Below are 9,658 nucleotides of genomic sequence, written 5' to 3' on the forward strand. Positions count from 1 at the left end.
ATTAATGATTGATTGATAATTTATTATCGATTACAGAAATTGATTTTGATTGATTCAAATGTATGAAAGATGGTATATGGAAGCTGGAAGATAACCTATAACTGAAACTACAATAACTGAACGATTCAAAAATATTCAATAATTATCGCTCTCTTTAGTCATTATTTCACTGATAGTATACTACTGATTCGGTTTGAGATTTTAATAATAAAGATCTAATATACAGAGTGAGTGCTATCTGCTTTGTCGAATGATAAACAGGGATAACAACAATGATAAAATAACAATCTGGCAACCTTGCGAAGCTATAGTGAGGTCCACGTTATAATGGCAGTGTTTGATAAGCAATGGTATCACTATCCTTGTCTTTCATTCAACAAAGCGGATAGCGCTATCTCTTTCCCACTTTGCTCTGTTGCCAGATCGTCTTCAACAATGTAGAATTAATAATTAATTGATAAAATATTCCATCATAGCTATGAAAATTCATTATGAAATTACTAAAGAATAAAATTTCTTGATTAATAAAATATAATTGATTATTCTAAACAAGAATGAACAGTTAATATTACAACATCAATCAGTTACCGTCTATAGAAGGCATTGACAAGACGGAGCATTGGCAACGTTGTTCTCCTATCTTTCTCCACTGCCATTATAACGTGTACCTTACTATAGAAAAGGATAGCGCTATCTGCTTTGTCGAGTCCTATTATATTAAGCGAGCAATTTCTCTGTATTTATATATCTGGTTATTTTTATATCTGGTTATTTCTATATCTGGCTATTTATGATTAACGGATCTCGAAAACGGTTCTAACGATTTTCACGAAATTTGGAACATAGTTGGTTTATGATATAAAGATTCGACTGCACTAGGTCTCATCCTTGAGAAAACTCACTGAACGACATTAAAGGGATAATATTCATCCTTGACTGAAACAGCTGTGGATAGTAAAGAAGTGACTGAACGAGTGAGTATGTGAAAATCAAAATATCGCATCCCCGAAATTCATAAGATGACGTATAGCCAGCTGTGAAAATATGAACACGATCATTTTAGAGAATTGTGTTCTGTTTATCAATAAACTAGTAGTTCTGTAAACAATAGACCTCACGCAGTATTCTCATCCTCAAGTACCTGATTAACACTATAGACCTTATGGAAATACAGCAATAGACTGGCTTCTCCACATATCTGTGTAATCACTTGTCAGCTGATTTATGATGAATAATTCCATAGTCTGGTTTTTACTCTAATAATGGCGAATGAAGGAGGCTCCTTTTTCCTTTTATATTATCCTTAAAATGCAAAATTCCCAAAAACCTTGTATATACGTCGATTGCAATTAAAAAAGGAACATACCTGTCAAATTTCATGAAAATCTATTACAGCCTTTCGCTATAAATGCGCAACATATAAACATTAAGAGAAACCGTCGACTTGAATCGTAGACCTCACTTCGCTCGGTCAATAAAAATAACGAGCGAAGCTCGGTGCCCCGATATTGATAGACAAGGAGAGCAACACCAATGTTCAAATACTGCCATCATAACGTGGACCTCACTATAGATTTCAGCTTTCCCCTTCCCCACAGCATCACAGCTGATCTTTATTCTATTCTTAGTTCATTCATCTATCAATAACCTTGAAAAGGCCGACGAGATTATGTCGTAACATCCACGCATTCAGTTATTTCATCTCAGTGTTCAGTGGATAACACAGTTATCCAGTTATAACAATTATCAGTTCTGATAACACAGACTGATTATTATTCTGTGATAATATTATTCGGGTTGGACATCACTTTAAATCTGTGCTCTCAGTTTAGTTTTCAGTGCTCTTAGATAGTAGGCCTAGGTCTATTATTTTTAGGATATCTAGCTATTTTATCTTAGTACTCAGGGGACTTTTATAGTGGACCTACTACACTACTATAGACCTACTATAGTATTACACTGTGATATTATTATTAGGATATTACATAACCAGTCATTCCAACTCAGTGATCAGTGAGTTTTATTAGCGGTGCTAGTTTTATTCTATAATATTATTAGGATATTAGACATTCAGTTGTTTCGTCTCTGTTCTCAAGTTTTCAGTGGTTCTTGATAGTCAGTCTATTATTGATCTGTGATATTAGGATATTATATATTATTAAATATGTTTGAGTTGGAGGATATAAAAATTGGTGACAGCTATGTGATAAGAGGAGCGAGAAGGACAGATTGTGAGAGGATACATCAGCTAGTGAAGGTGAGAAGCCTTGAGATAGAATATAACCTACTTAATTATTAAGCATTTCCTTTTCTATCTTACTCTCTTTTTCTCTGGAGGCATGTGAGTGAAACTCGAGCAAATCAACCTTCCGGTAGTCGCGCCCTTCTCAATCACACGAGCATTCGCATGTTGTATTTTGTACAACACCCAATTTTCCAAATGTTATGTACTCTGTTTACTGTCAAAACATATTAATTAATTGTATAATTAATTTTTCCATCTTCTTGGATTATTTTACGTCTATGAACATTTAAATGATTACCATTTCATAGCCCAATAAGGAACATCAAGCAAAGCCATCAATTCTGTGTTATTGGTTCGCTTACAGTCCCAGTATACAGTCTTTCCCTATTTTATGCACAGTGCGACTTCTGCACTGTCGCAACTATGGTACCTAAAGAATGAACCATTGCTCGGTTGATACTGCAACTCAGTGGAGTGATGGGGGGAGAGTTTTGGAATGCATAGGGTACTCATTCACTAACACCACCCCATTCAATAGTTTTGTGCAGTAAAAAACTAACACTGTTGTACTTTCTACAACAGCGCGACTGCCGGAAGGTTAAGCACGTTTGTCGACTCACAACACTATGATATAATAAGTTTTCAACACAGAAAGACAAATTTTGGCTAAAGTCCAGGTCCAGTGCCGAAATACCTGTCATCGAATTTTTACGCCCAAATTTTTGTTAGAAGCAACACTTTGAACTTGAAATATTATTTATTCAGGCTGAACCTGAAATATATGGGAGATTTTACCTTCTCTTACAGAACTTGAAAATATTTTTTCTCCAGATTCTACTCAAAAACTCAACTTTGCATATAACTCAAAACCGATTCTCATTGGGCCTACTATAAGTCAAGCTAATAAGTTTTATTTTGTACTATGAAAAAATAACACGATTAAATAGAATTTTCAAAAGTAAGTTTGTGCTATTTCTAAAATATTAACACATTGTTTTCTAACCCATGGTTATTCGAACTCCTTTCATTAGTAAAGTAAATTCGTATGGCTTTTGTTGGTGGGGAGTCCCTTGCGGGAAGGTCCCACCGCCTGAATATATAATTTAAGCCGTCAATGGGCCTTACGACTGTCATACTTCAGCCGGGACCGACAGTTTAACGTGCCCATCCGATAACACGGGAGTGATCTGGTTAAAAAACTTTTGGTATTGAGAGGGTACTCCTTTCATTGATTAACTTGTATTGAACTTTCTCACTATGCATTCCACAATTAAACATGATTGAATAATTATCAGTATCAACTATTTGAATTGAACATTATATTATAATCAGTCATTGATTTTTTTTCTCTTGTTTCCAGGATCTTGCTGATGATTTGGGTGCACCGAAAAACACACCAAAAGTCGATGCGAAAAGTGAGTATTCTATCATGTTTATCTACTTGTAAAAAAACTGCAATTAAATTTTCTTATCACTTTCAATGCAGTCATTCAATCAATTATCCAATTATTTCGAATTGAATCATCAAAGGCTCTTAACACAGATGTTCATACTGTGTTTCTTGTTGTTTTTCAATTCACTTTTCACCAGTCATTAATATTCATATTGAATATCACAGTGATTCTGAATGATTCATTCTCATAGGTGCGTACAGATATACGCGCCTCGAACATGAGTAATTCAGTTTTAATCAGCTGACTATGTCTGTATTTTTACAGAAACGAAAAGATACAGATATAAAAAGCTTGACATCAGCTGATTAAAAGTGAATTGCTCATGTTCGCTGTGCGAAAATCTGTACGCACCTTTAGTCACATGATGATTTTTTCTCTTTTCCTTGTGACTCACTTTGAACTGCAAAAAGATAAAACTGTTGTAGCTTCAATCAGTATATAGATATAATTCTATTGGAATGAAAACATTCCAAGTTTAGTTTCTAATATCGGGGGACCGAGCTTCGCTCTGGAGTACAAAAGCATAGGAAATTTATTACAAAAGAGGGAATTATAATATATTTATAGTTCATACAGGAATGCTCTATCTAATCACATTGGATTGAGATTAATATTCCCTGTGGAATGCAAAAATCTCTCTCACAAAGGCCCGGTTGCACAAAAGCCGGTTAAATTTCAATCCTGATTAATTTCACGTGAACCAAATAAGAGAAGACCATTTAAAAAAAGGCTTCTATGAATGGTTCTCCTGGAATTAAAATTAACCGGCATTAAAATTCAACCGGCTTTTTGGAACCGGCACTAAGGCCTGCCGCAAAATAGACCCACGCTAATCCACGAAAAGCAACTCAAGCCGTGGGATGTTTTGTAAACCATTGCTAGGCTTCTCCAGACATCTGTGTGATGATAATAATTCATGCAATGAATAATCCACTTGTCAGCTGATTGATTATGAATAATTCTATAGCAATGGTTTACAAAACATCTCACGGCGTGGGTTGCTTTTCGTGGATTAGCGTGGGTCTACTTTGCGGCGGACCTGATTGAATGATTGAAATAGTTCATCAACTGAGTCATAATAATTTTGTCTCAGTCCCACACACATGCATTCGCTCACTCACTTCCACATAAACAGACGACGATATTATCTGCTGTTTTTCCAAGGATGAATAAGAATAAGAATAAGAATACTTCTATTCCATTGAAGCAATAACAATGCAATGGGAAACGTCAATAAAATATAAAAAATCGATAAACTTCATTAATACTATTAAAAAGAAACCAAAAAAACGAACATTACAAAAAATGAAATTGGCACTATGAGAATTGATAGAAACAGAAACAGATGAATGAGTATTATCATTTTAATGTCCTTCAGCGAGTTTTCCCAGGGATGAGAACTAGTACAATCGAAATTTCATAATATTATGAACCTACTATGTTCCAAATTTCGTGAGAATCGTTACAGCCGTTTTCGAGATCCGGTGACATACAAACATGAATATAAACATATAAACAGAAATTGCTCGTTTAATATTATAGGATCCCAATTGAATATTCATATACTGTGATTCTTTACCATTTCATGTTTGTTCAATATTATCTTTCCCTGTAATTAGATCCATTTAGAACCAACAACAATTAATATTAAGTTTATTCCTGTTGACAGATTTAGAAATCAACGGATTTGATACAACGCCACCTAAATTCAAATGTCTAGTAGTTGAATACACTAATGACAAGCAGAATTTGACCAATGGTGAGTATAAATTTTTATCATTTAAGCCTACTTTAAAAATATTCTTCAATATTTTTCATGTATGATAAACATGGTAGATAAAACCCAATTATTCTTCTAAATTGTATTTCCTCATTAGTTCCAACTATGGTAATTGGAAAGAATGTGAACGAATTAATATTGTCAAGGCTACTAGTTTATTGTAGCAATTTAGATAACTAGTTTCGATTGTTACACCATTACAAATCTCTAGTAAACGGATAGCTTGAAAATGGAGCAGCAGAATGCATATGGGAGCCCTACGATTGGCCGTTAGAAGTTGACCAATAAAGGTTGAGCTCTACTGTCATTGGCCGATAGTTTCACTCGCTCCCAAGAATCCCAGGTCTAGCTTATTACGTTTTTTCTTCCTTTCACTATTTCTCTCTTCCTTTCACTATTTCTTTCTTTCACTATTTCTCTCATTCTTTTACTATATCTTTCTCTCCTGTCTTTCTGTCTTTCTTCCTCTCTTCCTTTCATCCTTTCTTCCGTTCTTCCTTTCTTCCTCTCTTTTTTCTTCCTTTCTTCCTTTCTGTCTTTCTGTCTTTCTTCCTTTATTCCTTTCTCCCTTTCTCCCTTTCTTACTTTCTTCCTTTCTTCCTTTCTTTCTCTCTTCCTTTACTTATTCGACATTTGAAACTGCATCAAGGAAGCAATGCTCCTGCAGTATATGACATGTCAAAGTTTCGTGATCCAATATTTCTAATATTGGCCCTACTCCAATTACATAAACACAACAGATTAGATAACACAGCAAATTCCACAGTACATACATGAAGCAAAAAATCATCATTCGAAGAAGGAATAACGTTTGACGTTATCTGTTTTACATGTTGTTTCAACCATAGTAATTTTCTCTCACACCTATTATCGATAGTCCTAGAGATATAACTTTTTACACGGCTCTCTCTCGAAGACAGAAAGGCCAGATACTCTTTCCTTCACTAATCACTGGCACTACCAAATAGCATTCTCCCTACTTTTGTGTCAGCATCCAATTTTGTGCGCAGCATGCTTACCCCTCCCCACTACTCGTCCATGTTACAAACTGTGCAACGAGAAATCGGTTTCCCCTCTTCATGTTGAAAGTAATATCTCTCGGACCATAGTTCAAGTCAATTGAATCTATCAAATTTTATTGAACAGAGTATTTACATTGGAGGTCCCACTAAACCCGAAGGTTTTTCAGTAGGTGCCTATATAAGTATACATAATGAATCAAAAAAATGTAGTTTCAATTGAGTTTGGACGTCTCAATTATGAACCATTCATAAGACTTTCCTTTATAATAATAATAGTAAATTCATCTTGATTTACCAGGTACAAATAGCCAAAGTAACTCAAATCTGATTGGCTATGCCTTCACATCGTTTACTTTCAGCTCATGGTATGGCCATGAGTTATACCTTGAAGACATCTACTTAGAGAAAGAGCACCAGGGAAAAGGCATAGGAGCACGGCTGTTTGATGCAGTGGTTGAGGTACGTGATTATTTATTTCAATTATTTTGCACATAACTTTCTTCCTGGATAAATGGATAAATGAATAATAAAGAACTATGATGAGGTCCTCGTTATAATGGCCCTGTTTGATTAACATTGGTGTTGCTATCTTTGTCTATCATCTTCTTGTTGGCCGAAGCAAAGCTGAGGTCTTAGTTTCGACTTGATCGGCTTTCGTCTGTTTGTTTGTTTGTTTGTACCGCAGTTACAGTCGCAGTTATTGTCCGATTTGGATGAAGTTCGGTATGCAAGTTTTTTAAAACAACGCACAGAAACGTATGTGTAACGATTTTTGATAAAACCACTGCTTTTTTTGTAATATTTAAAAAACTGCAAACTAACCTCAATCCAGAAAGGATGTGTCTTTGAAGATACAGCAATTCATCTCCATACTTTCTTGTATCTATTCTTATGAGCACATGGTGGTCGAGTCGGTTAGACTGTGGTCTGTCACACTGTGGGACCCAGGTTCAATTCTCGTTCCTACCAGATTTTTATGCAGATAATACTAATACTGTTTTATTTTATTCTGATAATATATCATTATAAAATAAATTATTATGATTAGATAGAATAATTAAATTGAATCATCTTATTATTATTATTGAATTGATTTATCAAATTAATTGGATAAATTATTTGAAAAAATCTTTATTGTATTGTCAAATACTGCAGTTGTAGAGAAGAATTTGTAAGCGTAGAGATATAAAGGTGAATTTTTTCCTTTTTGTGTAGTTGAGAAGTTGAGTCTTCACCTCGTCCTCATCGTCTCATAGTCCTCGTTTTATTCACATCAAATTGAAAAAACCAAGAAATTGTCAAAAAAAAACACAGATTTATTGATACTTAGAAATACCGGTTTCGGTAATGACACCATTGTCAATCTCTGATAAACTCTGATAATGACCGAAATCGGTCTTTCTGAGTATCAATAAATCTGTGGTTTTTTGACAATTTCTTAGTCTTTTTCATTCAAAAGGTATGTATTTGATATAAAGTTACTCCTTGATAAGTCCGGTGTCCCTGGAAACAGTGTCACTAGCACTTTCAATGGAGAAAATAATAGATGACATGGCTAAATCTTACTGTAACTTACGTGACTTACTGTGACTTACTGTACTGGCCCTTCTCATTTGATTGAAAGTTGTATTCATGAGCGAGGTCTACTGTTCGCAGAACTACTAGTAGTGAAGTCCTCGTTATAATGGCCGTATTTGCTTACCATTGGTGTTTCTATCCTTTTCTATCATCCTTGTATAATTTCCTCATCATATTTGTATTATCATTGTATCATCCTTGCACCATCTTCCCATAGTGAGATCCACGATATAATGGCAGTATTCGTTCGAGATACTGTTGTTATCCTTGTCTATCATACATCAAAGCAGATGATACTTTTTTTTCTAGCTCTGCGACGTTGCCTGATCGTTTTAGCAATGTAGAAATATAATTGATTTACAGAATCAATCTCAATTTCGAAAATATTATAATTTTAAAATATTACATTGAAAAATGTAATTTCTTGATTAATAGAATATAATTGGTTATTTCTAACAAGAATAACTAGATATTCCAGTATCAGCTATCTTCGGTAAAAGTCGGAGAATCGGAATCGCTGTTCTCCCAGATTTCTATCTCAATCGTGAGATAATAATAATTGAAAAGCATATTTTCGTGATGGATAAAATATTACTCATCATAGGTAATATTACACAAGATATAACGGTATCAGCCATCCTCTATAGAAGGTGACATGGCAGATAATCAGAAAAGCAGAGAATCATGGTCCTGATTCAAGCAACGTTTGCTTACATTATGACTCATCATTTTTTCTCATAGTTTAACTTTCTCAAAAATGAAATCGTTGGGTTTCAACTGATAGTATTTTTTAGCTCTTAATTGTCATGTAGCCTTTAGTGGTCACCCTTCCGATAAGAGTACTGAGAGAATGTCACTCAACTAATAATACTACTACTTATAATAATATATTATCATTATTCTTCATTGAGCCATTGATTATTATTATTGATTATAGAGCCATTGATTATATATTATTCATTATTCTTCATTGATTCTTCCCTCTCATCTTGTATTCTTCCAATGAATTATTATTATTTTTCTTGATGTCCAATTATTTATCTCACATTATCTTAGTTGAATTTCAACTTAGTACTTTTCAATTGAATTCTTGATTATTTTTTCAGATTGCAGTGAAAAATAATTGCACAACAATGAATTTCCTAGTGGTAGATGGGAATCCAGTGAATGAGTTCTACATGAGGCGAGGTGCCGTGGACCAGACAATTGAAAACAAATTCCATTACTGCTCTATAAGATCTGAACAATTGGAAAAATTATATCAGAAACATTTGAGTGGCACAGAAAGTTCTGTTGATAAATAATAAAATATTGATAGTGAACAGTGAATCCGCTTTTTTGGAAACAATACATCATACTCTCTCCTGGTGATACTTCTCAACCTTTATCCAGTCTTCTTCCCCTTCATCGTCCTACTCCTTCTCCTTCTACTACTTCTCCTCCCCCACCTCCAACTCCAACCCTCCTTTACATCATCCTTCCCCTATTCCTCCATCTCCTCCTTTATCTCCTCCTCATTTCAGTCCTCTTTTATCTCAAATCTCTCTTATTTCTTCTTCAAATCTCCTCCTTCTGCTTC

The 9,658-nt window shown here is 34.4% G+C and overlaps 1 protein-coding gene across 2 annotated transcripts; it reads left to right on the top strand.

Annotated features, from left to right (window-relative positions):
• Positions 1–1,661: 1,661 nt before the first annotated feature.
• On the top strand, positions 1,662–9,401 carry LOC120351236 (diamine acetyltransferase 1-like). Of its 2 annotated transcripts, XM_039427653.1 has the most exons (5): positions 1,670–2,257; positions 3,606–3,660; positions 5,369–5,458; positions 6,800–6,960; positions 9,186–9,401. In XM_039427653.1, the coding sequence occupies exons 1-5, from the start codon at positions 2,165–2,167 to the stop codon at positions 9,381–9,383; spliced, it is 597 nt and encodes a 198-aa protein (XP_039283587.1). In that variant the 5' UTR covers positions 1,670–2,164; the 3' UTR covers positions 9,384–9,401. The 2 variants fall into 2 exon arrangements, with proteins under 2 accessions (XP_039283588.1, XP_039283587.1); XM_039427654.1 differs by lacking the exon at positions 5,369–5,458 and having other exon boundaries at positions 1,662–2,257.
• The last annotated feature ends 257 nt before the right edge of the window (positions 9,402–9,658 follow it).

Source organism: Nilaparvata lugens, chromosome 5 (assembly GCF_014356525.2).
Source record: "Nilaparvata lugens isolate BPH chromosome 5, ASM1435652v1, whole genome shotgun sequence".
Lineage (NCBI taxonomy): Eukaryota > Metazoa > Arthropoda > Insecta > Hemiptera > Delphacidae > Nilaparvata > Nilaparvata lugens.